A 16034-nucleotide genomic window follows, 5' to 3' on the forward strand; every position below is an offset into this window, starting at 1 on the left:
TCAGCACACAGTCGTGAAACGTTACGGAAATACCACGGAAGCCATTAGCTACTAATTGGAGAAGTACTTTTAATTATTGCAGAAAGCCGAGCTGGTGGGAATGGCACCACGACAGCATCCCACCTGCCTCAGCTGAGCCTTCGAGCACGCGAGCGAAGCGCATGCCTGAAAGCTTGGCCAAAAAGCAGTCACATCCCAAAGGGGATGCTTGGTGCCAGCAGACCCAAGGTCCACACCTTGACAGCAAGGAGGCAAAACACACAACCAACACCTGCATTTGTTCTTTTTAAACCATGATCGCTTTTGAGGTGGCGGGCAAAGGGAGTTCTGTGTTTTGCCTCTGGAACGGGTCACTCACCAAAAAAAAAGGTTTAAGCGTTTGGCTTCTGTGGCATCAAAAATAAATATTTTTTTCTCTCTCCCAACAGCAAGTACCAAAGTGTTCCGGGTGAAGACAAAGCAAAGGAAACCCAACGAAGCAGGAACAGAGCCTCCTAAGCTGATGGGACCAGCCCACTCGCTCCGCACACAAGTCAGGACTCGTGTAGGAACTCAAATCCCGCAAAAATAAAAGAGACGTACTGCTTGGCTCCAGCGTTTGTTTTCTGACAAAATGCCATTGGAAAGGTACCGCGCTCATCGCTGCAAGGGGAGAATCAACTCCCTGAAACCTGAGGGCATTTTTTTCTTTGTCTGCTTGGTGGTTTCCTTGGCTGTTTTGGGGAGGGTTTTTGAACAGGAAGGCTGGTGAAAAACCACCACAAACTCCTGCCTGCCTGAGCAGCTCCAAACTCGGGGCATTCAGCCCCGAGGGCTGCCCGGGTCTCCCTCCCGTCTGTGGGCAACGTGGGGAGCGGGGACCCTGCTTTTGTCCCGCAGAGAGCTGGTTCCTGGGCCAAAACACTGACAGCAAATGGCTTACGGTCCCCAGGGCCCCCAGCCTGGCCTGATCCCACCTCGGTGCCCAAACATTCACCTGCTGGCAACCAGGGGCTCTCTGCTTTCCATCGGGTTTAAATCTTCATAAAAAAATAACCTCCCCCCTGCCCCATGCTTCCCCCCTGCCTCACCCCCTCTCTCCACACCCCATTGTTTTCCCGGCACTGCCGAGTCCCTTTTTCCTGATGCATTTTGCAATCTTTTTGCAGGGTTTTGCAAGCTCTGCCCATTTCACCCGGCAGCTGTCCGTCCTGCCACGACCTCCCCAAACTCCCGTTTAACAAGCGCTGCCCCAGCCTCCCACACCAGCTGCAGAGCAGCACGGTGACCAGTCCACCCAGTGGTGTACAAAGCTTTTTTTTTTTTAAGTAATCTGTATTTTGGGTCACCCCTATTGGAGCAAATTAGCACCTTGGAGCATGCCTGGGCACAATAAAGACCTGCTTGTGGCTTTGCTTCAGGAGAAGCCACAACCAAGCCTTTGAGAACAGAGACTCCTGGACGCCCCTCACTTCACCCTTTTCTCTTTTTTCTTCTTCTTTTTTTTTTTTTTTTAAGCAAACAGCTTAAAGCTCAGCACCAGTCACCAGCTGCTACACACCCCCAGCCGCTGCGGCATTACTGAAGGCTGCCTGCCCTTGTGCTCTGCACTCATCTACTCCCTAAAACACCAGCCCGCGGGGTTTGGATTTGTCCCCTCGGCCGGTTTTTGTCTCCTCGGCTGGCTTTTGTCCCCTCGTCCAGGTTTTGTCCCCTTGGCCATCTCCCCCATTTTACGCTGCTCCAGCCCCCCGGCGAGGGATGCGGGCGGCCGAGAGCCGCCCTCCCCGCCAGCTGACCTTGCATTAAAAGCTCCAGGCGCGCGTTTGCCCTCTCTCAAATGCACTTTAACAGGGTCCTGCCCTGTTCACCCCTCGGCCTCCGCACCCCACAAGGACGGAGGGGCGCTGGGGGAGCCACCCCGGCTCCACGGGCTCTCGGCCGCCCGCGGCGTCTTGTCCCGCTCAGAGCATCTCCAGCCCGGCCAGGGGGCTCAGGACATCTCCAGCCCGGCCAGGGGGCTCAGGACATCTCCAGCTCTGAGCCCAGCAGCCACCCCGTGCTCCACGCCGCCCTCCGGCCAGGGAAAGGGTGGTGGGCAAGGCAAGGGGGAGAGCGGGAGAAGGAGATCCTGGCTCTCGCCCGCAGTCAGGATCTGGGCTTGGCTAGCAGGAGCGGTATTGTTATCTCCGCTATTGTCGTCGTTTCGTTTGGAAAGGGACAAAAAAAAAAAAAAAAGGAAAAAAAAAAAAAGGAAAACACAAAAAACAGGATCGCTTTGGTTCTCTCTCCCCCTCGGTTCCTTTGTCTGCATTCCCACCCGTCCACGCGTCTGCGGGCTTCTACCGCTTCTTCTTCTGCTTGAGGGACTTCCTCCGCTTCAGGATCATCTCGTAGAGCTTGTCCATGCCCTCCGTGAGCCCCTCGCCGATGATGGCGCAGGCGGGCTGGATGTGGTAGGTGGTGGAGGGGGTCAGCTCGTGCAGGGCCAGCTGCTTCTCGATCTCGGCCACCGGCAGGGACTTGGGCAGGTCCTGCTTGTTGGCGATGACCAGCAGCGGCGTGCCCTGGTTCTCGGCGAACTTGGTCACCTTGTGCAGCTCCGTCTTGGCCTCCTCCAGCCGGTCCACATCCACTGAGTCCACCACGTAGATGATGCCATCGGTGCAGCGGCTGTAGGACTTCCAGAGCGGGCGCAGCTTCTCCTGGCCGCCCACGTCCCAGAAGTGGCAGCTGATGCCCTTGGCCGTGCCGTTGCTCAGCCGGATCTTCTCCGTGTTGAAGCCGATGGTGGGCACGGTGTTGACGAACTCGTTGAACTTCAGCCGGTACAGCACCGTCGTCTTCCCCGCCGAGTCCAGGCCCAGCATGACGATGTGCAGGGACTGGAAGGCGGAGATGTTGGACGAGATGTTCCCCATGGCCGCCTCCGGGGCGCCCCTCGCCGCCCCCCCCCTCACAACCCAGCGCCCATCGCCGCGGCCCGGCCCGGCTCGGCTCGGCCCGGCCCGGCCCGGCTCGGCTCGGCCCGGCCCAGCCCTGCTGGGCTCTGCTGGGCTCGGCTGGGCTCGGCTCGGCCGCTGGCGGAGCGGCGGGCAGCGCGGCTCCACGCCGCGGCGGGGCTCGGGGACTGCCGGCCGCCGCCTGCCGCCCCGCCCGGGAGGAGGGGCCGCGCCGCCGCCGCTTCCCTCACGGCCTCCTTCCCCCCTTCCCTGCCTCCTTCCCTCATTCCGTCGTTCCCTGCCGCCTTCCCTGCCTCCTTCCCTGCCTCCCTGCCGCCTTCCCTGCTCCCTCCCGGCCGAGGAAGGCAGGGGTGTGCGAGGAGGCCCGGGCACGTTTCTCTTCGTGCTTTCTAAGCACCGCCGGCGCCATCTCCGCACCTCAAAGCCCTCCCGTGTCGGTGTGGGGACGGGGAAGCTGCCACATGCCTTGGGGACAGCCTGCCAGGCTCTTTGCTGTTCCTCCTGGCCTTGTGTCTGAGCCGAAGAGCAGCGGCGGGGTCGTTCCTGCCATGTTCCCCGTCCCCTCTTGGAGCATTTGCTGAAGGGGCATCCGCGCGGTCTGACAGCTTAACTAAAAAGCCCCGGAGAAAGAAGCGTACTGCAGAAGACTGATCCTGCTTTTAATTTAAGGCGCAGTGGGGATTGTCAGGCTGGAGCGGGATCATGTCTCCTATTCATATTTCATCCCGAGGATGTGTACCCGCTGCTCTGCGCGGAGACGCGGCTACCTGCTAACACATGCCAGCATTAAAAATACAGGCAGCTCGGGAGGTGACACTGAGCGCCGTTCTCGTGGAAATCACCACGTGGTGACAACGTGAGAAGTGCAGGGAGCCCCACGAGCCCGGTGTGCAGCTGGGAGGAAGGCTCCTTGGCGCGGTATCACCTCCACACGCTGCACATCCACACAGAAAGCAAGGCACCGGCATCACGCAGGTGCAGGGCTGGCTGGAAAATAAAAACGTTTTGTGCACCAGGGTTGTTGTGCTCAGCTGGCCTGTGAGTTGCTGTGAATTTCAGCTTTTCTCCGCGACCACACAAAGGTAGTGAGCTTCCCAGAGCAAGTGGGGGATGCTGTGAGAGATCACCTGGCTGCAGGAGCTGGAGCAGTAAAGAAAAATGGCAGGGATAGGAGAGCAGGGCTAAATCTGCAGGCAGTGTCACCGCTCGGATCTCTTCTGCCTGAATTGCTCCAGCAAAAGTTCTTGAACGCTGCCCTTAAGGATAATCCCAAAGCCAGTGCAACCCGCCAGAATTAGTGGCTGATCTGTGTGCAACAGGGTTGTGAGTTAGCTGCAGGAATTTGCCTTCGGGCTGTGAGCTCCTGGGTCCAGCACACCCTTCAGCCCCGCAGCACCACCGGGGCTGGGCTGCCCTTGCCTGCATCCAGGGATCCCAGCACCCACCCCTGCCAGCCGGTGAGGGACTCAGCACCACTTTCTACCCAGGGAGAGCACAGGGCTTGCTTCCTAGCACACAGTTTACCCTCCATCTGATATCGCAGCCTTGTTTTGACCCGGGTGCTGTGCCAGCTCCAGGGGGAGGAGGTGACGAGGGGCCCCTCCAGCCTCTGTTTCACTGCACAAAGCCAAACCCACATGCTGGTGATGTCCAAACCAACACAGCCTGACTGAGGGCTCAGCGCGAGAGCAGAGCAGGATCAGGGGTGTGCCATGAGCTCTGGAAATAGCTGGATCTTACAGAGGGCTTACAGCAGGCTTAACCCCCTGTGTGGATGAAGGACAGCACTGCCAGCCCCGGGACACACTTTGGGAAGCCCTCTCCCCTCCATCACCTCTACTGCAGGAGCCGGAGCTCCCCTCCCTTGCTCCTCTTTCATTCCCACTGCTGGAGACAGATTTGAGGCTCAGGTTGAAAGGCTTCCCTGTCGAAACAGGCCACCAAAATTTCCTTCTCCCAACAACTGAAGTCGAAGGGAGAGATGCCCCTCCTTTTTTCACCCCGGCATTGATTGTGAGTTATAAATAAAGGCAAGATTAGGTAGACAGGCTGATCAAACCTAGGGGATGTTCTAAAAAATGGCCTTATATCAGATGATCCCAAGGGGACGGAGATAAACAGGAGTGTTGCAGTGGTGAATTATGCTGCAGCTAATGCCAGCTATCCATAAATAAGCTGTTAAGACCTCCGCTGAATATTAAGCGCAGAAATACCAGCGTTAATCGCAGCTGAGAGGAGTATGCCAAGTCCATTCAGTGGCAAATTTAGGGAGACGAAACCCATCTTTTCCATAAATCCCCCCCCTCCTCTACTTTCTATCCCTCACCCCGAGGTTATGCAGCCAAGGTTAAAGCCAGCATTAGCATCTAAATGTGTGTCTGGGAGCATCTGACAAAGGCAACGCTCGCTGGTCCCCAACATTTTGCTCCGGCAGCAAGAAGGCTGTTGCTGCCATAGTAACTGCTTTCAGACACGGCAATTATTTCTTCCCAGCCCCACCAACCCATCTCCCCTCCCCCAGCTAATCTTGTGCTTCGATGTATATTTTTTTCCTTTTTCTTCCCTTTTTTTTTTTTTATTTCGGTGGCACACAAAGGGATGGAGACGGCACACATCCACCAGCAGCGTGCCCATGGACAACGCAGGGGTGCTTCCTGTGCTTCCACTGCACAGACACAGAACATCCCTGATGGTGATTTTTGGTCTATAACCAATTAGCCCTGTATCACCTGGGCAAAACGAAGCCCTGGAGCAGCAGATTTTGTCAGCAGTCTCTGGCAAATCCAGTGACCTGGGGGGGAAATTGGTTTGCAGAGAGTGTTGCAACTCCTAGAGCATGCAGGCGCCTCTCACCCGTTTATTCTCTCTAGCATCAGTTGTCTTAGTCTGCTCCCTTTTGTTTCTGCCTTAAAAGCAGAGACACCAGCCCAAACAAAGTTAACAGGCAAGGCCTGTAATTAGGACTGCCCCTGTTCCCGGGGATTCTCTGAGGCTAATTAATAGCATCCCTGTGACTAACGCCTGGGCTGTGGGAACGGCTCAAAGGCTGCGCTAAGAGACAGACCTCAGATAGCTTGTGGAGGGATGAGGCATGGGGCTGGCACCTCCAGCTGGCTTGGGGGACCCCCCGGCCTTCTGCCAGCGATTCTGGGGTGAGCTCTGCCAGGGCTGTCGCTCTCCTGGATGAGGAACGTGCTGTAGGAAATCTCACCAGTAGCGAGCTCTGACAGTCCTTTGGGAGGCTTTTGGGGGATGGCACACTTGGACCTGTTGTGCTCAGCAACCTTTCCTTGCCCCCTTCTTTCCCTTCTTTCCACTTCCCCTTCATTCCTGAGGACCTGCCCAGGCTTGGCCACAGCCCTCCCTGGCTAATGAAGCCAGGTAATGAAGGTTCATTAAGGGCTGAACACGTTCAACCCTCTGCAGACTCCTAGGACCAAGGAGGTCTTGTGGCTCAGAGGAGAAAGATCCTGAGAGATCCCCAGGAGCTCCTTGGGGGTGGGCGGAGGGCTGGAGGGAAGGATGGATAAAAGCAGCGTGATAGCGGGGAAATGACTGAATCCACAAGTGCTCCTAATGCAGGAATGAGAAATAATCCGGTCATCTGCAGCTCAGCAGCTGAGCTCCATTTCATGACCTCAGATGCCTCTCCTCAGGCCAAGCAGAGTCCTTCAAGGACCAGCTTAAAGCCAATTTTGCAGCCTGATCTCCAGGAAATACTAAAACAGCCACAAATGAGGAAAACAAAAAATTCCTTCAAAGGAGTTCGTGTGAAAACAGCCCAGCACTGTGGCCCTGTAAGCAACGAGGAGCGGAGGCCCTTGAAGGAACACAAGAACAGGGCAGGTGTGTATTATCGTCTTCGGTGTTTTGTTTTGTTTTGTTTTGTTTTTCTCCATGAATTCCTACCACCCATCTCTGAAGCTTTACAAACATAGCCTTCTCTACATCCTGTGGCAGAATACCAGCACGTACCCATGTGCTGGACAAAGAGGGACCTCCTCGGTGTGAACCTGCCCAGAAATCGCCTCTGCAAACTCACACCAAGCACAGGCTTGCAGGTTAATGCACATGCAGTTGAGCATGAGGGTTTTTTGACAGGTTATGCTGAGATTTGCACCAAAGACGACTCCCTTTTTGCACAACGCTTGCATCAAAGCCCTGACTGTGCCTGTCACTCCCCCCCCCCCCAACCCTGCAATTCTGCAGGAGGAACAAAACCTTTGCCTGACTTGAGCAGGCACAGACAAAAGAGGAGCGCTCTGTGCCTTTGTTCCTGCTATTTGCTGAGATGACAGACGTCATTTTTGCACGGCGGGTGCTGGGTCCTACTGCCACGAGTGAGTGCACCGGGAGGAGAAGCGAGGCTGGTGTGCTCGCAGGGCTCTGCCAGGGACTGGTCTGGTGCTGGATGGAGCAAAGCAGCACTGGTATTTCGTGGTCACACAAAAAAAGGGCTCATTTGGCTGTCCTGACTGATTGCTTGGGTGCCTGAGCTGGAGGGAATAAAATCTGGTGTGCAGAGGGTGAGCAAAGGAGGATGTCTTCCTTTAAGCACAGATGTGTTGTAGGGGTGGAGGATTCGGCAGCCCTGGGTTTTATCTGCTGCATTAGGGGCTCCATGCACATAAATTGCCCGCTGCCCTCAGAAGGGTGATGGGGACATTTCTGGCTGGCGTAATCATTTCCCCATCTCGCAGAAGAGGAGGAAAGGCCTGGGGAAGCCTGAGCCTGGCAGCAATTCCTGTGCAACCAGGTATGGTGGCAGCCTGGAAACTCAAAGCCTAAACACACCCACACAGGAGAAAGGATGCTGAATCTGGGATGGTTAGGCACACACACAGGCAGGATGAATAAGGGTGGTTCAGGTTTGTCTGCAGACACAACCTATGTGGCCAACACACCCTCACCCTCCCTCATTCCTGTCCCTATAACAACGGGTCTCAGCCATTCCCTGCTCTGGCATCACTCCGGCCCAAACCTGCAGATTTTGCCCCACAATTTTTCTGCAACCCTGTCACAGAAAGAAAAGTGGATTAGCCTTGCTGCCGGCGATAAGCAGGAGGCTTAGAAAAACTATCAATTTCCCAGCACCCTTCCTAGGGCAGTAAATCTGGGAGCCTACCTAGCTGCAAGCGTGGCAAAGAGTGAAAGCGCAGCGCTGGTGGGGATTTAGGGCTCATGAATCACCCCGTGCTCTCTGGTGGCATGCCAGCATCTCAGATTGCCTCTTGTGTGATTTGCACCATGAATTTCTGCTTAACCCCCAAAAATACCAGAGTACCTTATTTGCTCCTGCCCCCCCCCCCCGTCTTTTTTTTCCTTAAAGGTGATTAGAGGGGAAAATCCTGTTCTGAGCTGATTTACCTGTGTTTAGCTGATGTACAGTTGTTTACAGCTACTTTAGCCAGCTGTAGCCTGATTTAGAGATAAAATACACCAGGATCATGTTGGAGGTCAGATCTGGGCTGCTAATTCTCACCCAATTAATGCACAGCAGCCTTTCCCTGATACAAGAGGCTCGATGCAACCAACTTTAACTAAGGCGAGTGGGGCCTGGGACATGTAACAAAGCATAGAACTGGGGCTGAGTGTGCACTTCACAAGGCTGCACTTCACAAGTGTGCACGCAGCGTGTGCACTCCACAAGGCTGGAGTTACAGCACGAGTGATGCTTTTGGGCCATCAGCCCACTCCTCACCACAGCATGCCATCCCTGGGGAAGGGAGGCAGCCCACATGCATTAGGAGATGAGCACGAGGGAGCATGAAAGGTCAGCCTTGGGAAGGCCACCATGGGGGGACGTGACCTGGGAAAGTGTCTGATTTAGGACTTAGTGGTGTAGCCATGCCCTGGGGGAGGCCCCTGCTGATGTTTGTGAGATCCACACAGGCTGGCAGTGGGGAGAAAGCCACAGGCACACAGCCATGGGGTGCTGTGGGCTCGCCCTGTGGGTGTCCTGGTCCTAGCTGCACATTTCTGCCCCGGCCAGCACTTCTGTTAGCTGGGCTGGGGAAGGAATCCGAGCTAAAAGCTGCCCTCTTTTGGCCTTTTATATTCACTGAACTGAATTCCTCTAGCTGGTTGGAGAGGCGGACAAAGAGCCCGGTGAGGCATTTCTTGTAGCAGCCCGGGATAGCCAGCACTTCATCACCCCAGGGCAGATGCTTTGGGGTCCCTCCCACAGCCTCTTGCTCCCATGGTAATCCTTCAGTTTTCTCAGCAGAGAGCAAAGCTCACAGCAGGTGTGTGGGCTTTGCAGCAGCAAAGGATTTTTACGATTGCTTTTCCCATACATGCTGTGCTATTTCCTAAGGAGGATGACAGCCCCTGGGGCACATGTTTGGGTCACAGCCGCCTGCGATAACTGGCAAGTGAAGGACTTGAAAATCTTCACATGAATTCTCCTTTCGGATTTGAATTTTCCTTTGGTTAAGAGGGATGACTGCAGATGGCACGAGCCTGTCATGCTTCTCAGAAAGCCAAAACCTTTCTGGAAAATAAAAGCAATCTGAGTTAAGGCTCAGCAAGACTCGGGACTGACATAGGCTGTTTTCTAGGGCCACCTGGTGATGGCCCACAGACAGGCCTCACATATGGATTTTGGGGGCCCAAAGGAGCCCCTTGCACCTGGTATTACCAGGGCCTGTCACCTGGCAAAGTGCTGTCCCTGCCCTTCCCGTCCCTGTCCCTGTGAGCCACCACTACAGAGTGTGAATCACCAAGGGGCTGAGCAGTGAGGGCAGGGGAGGACCCACACTTGCCATGGAGAGGAAGGGAGATAAGTTGTGAGCAAGCAGCCACGTTGGCAGCACCCAGAGCACAAAAACTCATGTTAAGCCTTGTCAGCTTCTCCTTCACCCAGCTGGCAGCATTTCCCTGCCAGCAACCACTTCCATCTCCCACCCGGCCCAAGCTGCGCTTTGCCTGTGGCATTTGCAGGTTTTTGCTGGTGCAGCTGTCACGTCCCCATCCATCTCCATCCCACCCCATGCACGGCGTTGCTCTCTGCTGTGCTCTGACCTGTCAGCTCCCTGGCTCCTCGTGCTGCTCCTGCACCTGCTCCTTTCCCTACTGCCTTTCCTTGCCATCTCCTCCTAGCCCTCCCTGCATCAGCTGGGATGTCTCGAGGTGCCAATGCCAGAGCAGCCACGCATTAATGTGAATAATAAAGGAATAATAAATGAACCACCCGACCGTATCCTCTTCTGAAGCTGCACCTTTGTAGTTCAAGCACCCGCTGGTCCTCGGGGCACAGCATCAGGAAGCCGGGTGGCAGAAGGGCTGTTTGCATTTCAATGGCCCTTGTGTCTGACTTGTGAAGAAACAAACAAACAAAATAACCAAAGGATAATAAAACAAACACACTAACAAAACCCACAAAACCGTGCCCTAAACAGGGATATAAACTCAGCCCACGGTTGCTGCAGTCGCAGCTTGCTGGGGCTCCTGCTCTTGTGCTCTTGCGGCGCTAGGGGGAAGCGTTTGGCTGCTGCATGGGCACGGTGCCGGCACGGGTGCGGTGCTGTCCCCGCAGGGGAAGCCTGGCCCCAAAAGTCTGGGTCACTGTTTCTTTTCCTGGCTCGGACTGGAGTTTCATTTTAGGGGTCAGTACCAGGTCCAGTCCTGATGTGGCCGATGTGGCAGAGGGCCGCCAGCCGGGAGGAGCGAGCAGAGGGCCGTGCGGCCACCCAGAGGGACAGGGACAGGCCGCAGAGATGGGCTGGCAGGAGCCTGGGGGAGCCCAGGCAGGAGAGGTGCAGAGTCCTGCCCCCGGGGAGGAGCAGCCCCAGGCCCCGGGACGCGCCGGGGCACCCAGCTGGGAAGCAGCTCTGCAGGAAGGGCCCTGGGGTCCTGGCGGGCACCGCGCTGAGCAGGGGCCAGCAGCGTGCCCTGGTCACCGAGAGGGCCGGCGGCACCGGGGCTGCGTTAGGCACAGTGCGGCCAGCAGGCCGAGGGCGGCGATCCTTCCCCTCTGCTCAGCGCTGCTGTAAGGCACCTGGAGCCACGGGCCCAGGGCTGGGCCCCAGCACGTCCACGTCCACAGACACCTGAGGGGAGGGCACAGAGCACGGAGCCGGGCTCCATCCAGCGGTGCCCAGCGCCAGGCCGAGAGGCCCTGGGCACAGCCCGGAGCCCAGGAGGCTCCCTCTGAGCACCAGGCAGCACTTCTGTGCTGGGCGGGTGCCGCAGCCCTGGCACAGGCTGCCCAGAGCCTGTGGGGTCTCCTCCTTGGGGAGCTTCGGGAGGCGCCGGGACGTGGGGCTGGGCACCCTGCTCGGGGTGTCCCTGCTGGAGCGGGGCTGGGGCGGGTGGGCCCGGGGGTCGCTTCCCCTGAGCACACTCAGTGGTGTAGTCCGGAGCTCATCAGATGTTATTTGCTTTAAAATCTGCATCTATTCTGTGTGACACGCTGTAAAAAGTCTCTCTTGATCCAAATTAACCACAGCTTTGCCATTAGGCCACAACGGGCAGCAAGTGCTGAGCCCAGCTATGCTGAAAGCTGTCGTTCCACAGATTCCCATTTTATTTAGAAGTTGCACACACACAAACACACATACACACACACGAGCAAATCCCCCCTCCAGGAAGGCGGAGATGACCCAAGATTTTAAAATAATCCAAGCAAATTTTACAACTCCCAGACTACAGCCACAAAGCACAGACTTCCATGTTTCCAAAATGAAGACAAGCAAATTGATGCTACTAAATGATACTTCAAATAAATTCAGCTCCCCCTCTTATGTATTCAGGTCTTGTTTAAGTTCCGCTGTAGATTGGGGATGCAGAAGAAGCAATTTAGATTGAGAAGATTAATTAATTAGTGTCAGGCACACTGAGCCCGTTCACCAAATAGAAGCACTCCAGAGAATTTAGAGTTGTTTCGGGCTTCTTTCCCCCTCCCTTTCCAAAGATGAATATTTCTAGGAGGCTTGTTATCAATCAGCAATCTGTAACAATAAAGCAAAAAACAGATCTTCTGAGACACAGAGAGTGTCACCACTATTTCTTACTTTATTTCTTACAGTATTTTATATTGTTCTGTAGGGTCTAAACCTTGGGAGAGGTGATTATTTGTGAATCTTTGCTTTCCTTGAAAAAAAAAATAAATAATAAAATATGGTTTTGGAGCTAGTTACAGAATAGAAAGTAAGAATTGTGAAAACTGAATAATCCTTCAGGATTTTTAAGAAACCACCCCAGGTGTTCTGAGGTGTCGTATAGTGTCAGTATCGCTGGTTCTGCAGGAGGGTGGAGGATGGCATTTTTCAAGATGGTTCAGCCAGAAATTTGCACTGAATTGACCATAAATCAGTCCATACTTTTTTTTTTTTTTTTCTTAGACTGGACCGAAACCACCACTGAACTCTTTAAAACACACCTCTCCTTTTAAATAAGGAAAACAAAACAAAACAAAAAAACAAACAAACAAACAAACAAAAGCTTCTGTTAATCGCAAAGGAGAGGTTTTGGTGCCAAGGAGGCTGTGGTGCCTGACAGGGCCGGCTCTCATTTTCCAGACTGGCCCTCTCACCTCGCCTGACAAATATAATAGCGCTCAGCCAGGATAAATAAGAAGTGACTGCTGTTTTATAATCAAACTTTACACGGGTGACAAAAGCCATTTCGCACAGCCTGCCCTGCATCGCATTGCTGGCCAGGGGGAGAAGTCCCTGCCTGTATGGCCACAGCAAACACACCCAGAGGCAGCCACCTGAAGGGCCTGATACGTCCATCGCCCTGATATGCCTCTCCCAGAAATGTTACTTGACATGTTTTCCCAGCTGTGCTGCCGTGGCATGCTGCTTATTTTTAGTCTCTTCTCTGTAAACACCCACCTGGGGAGATCTGGTGTGGCACACACCGCAGCAGCTCCGCTCCACACATCCGTCTGTCCTGAGCTGAGTGCCTGCCACCACTGCTCTCACAAGCCAGGTTTTTATTAGAACAATGTGGAAACACTTTTGCCTTTTTGGTGGATATTCCAGGGGCTGAGACACATGACAATGGCAGGAAGGTGGTGGCAGGAATGACTGATATGTCTCCCATGCACTCTTGCTTCCCCAGCCGTTTTTAGCGCCCTGGAATTGTTCGGCTTCATTTTATTCCTGCCTGGAAACATCCAGTACATGTGGAGGAGGCAACATCTTTCCCCTCAGGAAAGGGCAGGGGAACAGACCCAAAAGCCCAGTAAATTGCCCGTGGAGGAGGAACTGGGAGTCCAGGTTTGCTGCCATGAAGATGGGAGCTCCTGAGCCACTTCCAGCTGCTGCAACAGCAAGGAAAGGCAGCTCCCCGGGGACTGTGTGCCAAGGTTGAGGGGTTTGGCTACGTGGGGAGATGTAGGCTGAGTTTTATCCAAACACCCAGCATTATCTGGCATGTGGCATGGTCTGGCATCTTGTCTTCTGGAAATGGGACTGCTTCCTGCGTAGGTCACTGGGATATGAGACGGCTGGAATATGAGATCAGGGCTCCAAATCTGTTGCTCTGAGACATCCTTTCTGATATGCCCCTTATCAAGACACTAGTCCCCACACAAAGATCCTGCTGGTGTCCCCTCTTTGCCCTGCCACATCCCTGTCCCTGTGGTGCAGGACAGCCCCAGCACACCGCAAGGTGACCTTGAAGGCTGCATCTCGGACATTGGTGCTGAGCAGCGGGCACCAGGCTCCCAGCCCCTTGCAGGGCCGTGGCAGTGCCATCTCTTGCAATTTTATTGTGAATCTCACCATGTTACTACCTAGAGTACAGCTCATGCAGTCCTGGGCAGGGGTAGCAGGCTTTTTTCCAGTCTACTTTTGTTCTGTGGTCCTTTTGCCCTAGGATCCTGTTGCCCTAGGCTACTTCTTGCCATCTTCTGGGGCACAGGGATGTGCAGCCATGCCTGCCGCATCCTCTGGAAGCATTTTGATCCTCAGGAAGGGACACGCTTGCTGAGCAACTTTAAAAATGAAAGTCTGCTCTAGCAGGTTTTCTTTTTTTTTTTTTTTTTTTTTGTCAAAAGAGAGAAATGTCCCAGCTTGTGCAGCAGGGACAAATGGAAGCGGATTGACCTCCCTCATTAGCACCACTTAAACTGGAGGAAAGAGGCTCTGAGAAGCAGCAGCCTGGTGATTTGTTCTCCTTTAAAAATGTCCCTGTCATCACGCTCCACTGCTCAAACCAGCGGCACCGCTGGCACCGAGCCTGGTCCGGGAGGACAAATGATGAGAAGTGCCCAAATTTTCCTGCTGACAGCCGATCGAGTCAATGGCCTTTGGGACCTAGGGCACGGGGCACGCAGTGGGTTGCAGGAGCAGTTTGGGATCGCACAGGGTTTAAGGATGTCTAGTGGAGTAATCAACAGCGGGGAAAGGCAAGGACCTTGGGGATTTGGGGAGGAACAAGTGTGGGAGCAAGGGGCTCTGCATCATCACCTGTAAACCTTCAACTGATTTTTGGTAGAGGTCACCCAAGACACCAAAACTGATGAGCTTTTTCCTCCTGAACTTTCTCAGCCCTCTGGAGCCAGCTGTGACTCAGCTGCTGCAGCCAGGAAATGACAGGGAATGGCAGGAATGCCTTTAGGGAAATACCCCCTGAAATATATTTCTCTTTAAAAAATGCTTTTGCTGTGACCTGCTCGCCTGCGTGAATGTCTGTCGGCCAAGGTCTGTCACCCAGCCAAGTCCCAGACTGTGCTCTGCTGTTTTAAAAGCATGGAAAAGTATCGCCTTGTCATCAGCTCTGGCAGGGCTTTGGGGAGATGCGGAGGTTTCCGAAAACTCCATTTTCACTTGTGTCTCTGTAAGGGCTTGGGGCTGTTCAAAGAGGTGCCCAGAGCTCTTCCCTGTAGAAAGAATTAATGTGCTTTCATGCCGGACTCTCCCGGCCTCTCTTGGCCCGTGTCCGAGCCGTAGTCAGGCCATCTACCCGGACAATCTCTCGTTGTAGCTGGTGCCTTTGAAATATGTGGGTATGAGAACATATTTTGAGGAGGGCACATGCCCAGCCAGCCGTTTCGGAGGCTGCATTCCTGGCTGTGCCCTTGCACACTGCCGGCACCAATTCACAGCGCCCTGCCATCAGCAAGGAAAGCAGAACATAAACTGAGGCTGCCTCTGGGGAAGGAGAGGTGATGATACAGGATTCTGGGGGGGTAGCAGACAGTATTCAAATAGGTCATAAAAAAAAATGTGGTAAGGCATCAGTCTGCTGTGATTGTTTTGTATATACATAGAAGTTGAAATTGCAAAGCAGGTCCTGGGGTAGAGAAATTGCACTTGGGTTTTTGATTTTAGACATATATTACTCTGTGATGGTAACAGAAGTCAGCTAGGAGGATATATGGTATCTTTCTTGCCTTATTGTCAGAAAAGATTATTTAAATCACAGGCTCACTGTTTCACCTTGTAATTTGAGTCGGCGGTTTAAATCTATCAATTTTACTCTCACTTAACATTCACCTCTTTGTGTGTGTGCATTTTTTCCCCCAAATATATAAGGGAATCATTAGTTCCCATGCTACAATTTTGCAATTCTTATTGCTAGTGAGGAGGAGAGGCCTCAGCTATACCAGTGCAATTACAGCAGCGTGTGGTTGATCGTATATTCATGCTAACCTTTACTTATTGATATATTCAGCACTTAGATATTGGGCTGCAGCCACATCTCAGAGCCGGGAGTTTGGGGTCCGTGAGTCTACAGCTCCCATATGGCTTAAGGGGGCTCAACAGAACATCCATGCCCAGCTCTCATTGCCAAATTCAGGTCATCTACTGACAGCTCATTTATGTATGAGCTACTTCTGACTTGTTTCTTGCTGTATTTGTAAGGAAGCTGAAATCTAGCTCCAATTTGTTGTACTGGACCATTCAAAGCTGGGTTTTCCACGTGAGTGCTGTTTTCCATCTTTCTCTCTCGGATCACTACTTTAACCCTCTGGGAAGCTCCTGGCATGTTTGGCTGATGGAGAGCTGGGGGTCTCTGAAGTCCATAATTCATCCCAGCTTTGGGAAAGCTGGTGAGGAGAGTCTCTGGAACAGTCTTCCAGCAGAGCAGATGTAGGAAAGGCATGGTGCAATTAAATGAACCATGTTCCCCTTGGGT

At 53.8% G+C, this 16034-nt stretch overlaps 1 protein-coding gene across 1 annotated transcript; it reads right to left on the reverse strand.

Annotated features, from left to right (window-relative positions):
* Positions 1-1129: 1129 nt before the first annotated feature.
* On the reverse strand, positions 1130-3127 carry ARL4C (ARF like GTPase 4C). The gene has a single exon (XM_080599035.1). It carries the CDS (start codon positions 2898-2900, stop codon positions 2322-2324), a length of 579 nt encoding a protein of 192 aa, XP_080455161.1. The 5' UTR covers positions 2901-3127; the 3' UTR covers positions 1130-2321.
* Between the last annotated feature and the right edge of the window lie 12907 nt (positions 3128-16034).

Source organism: Anser brachyrhynchus (genome assembly GCF_964034855.1).
Source record: "Anser brachyrhynchus genome assembly, chromosome: 7".
NCBI classification, from domain to species: Eukaryota; Metazoa; Chordata; class Aves; order Anseriformes; family Anatidae; genus Anser; species Anser brachyrhynchus.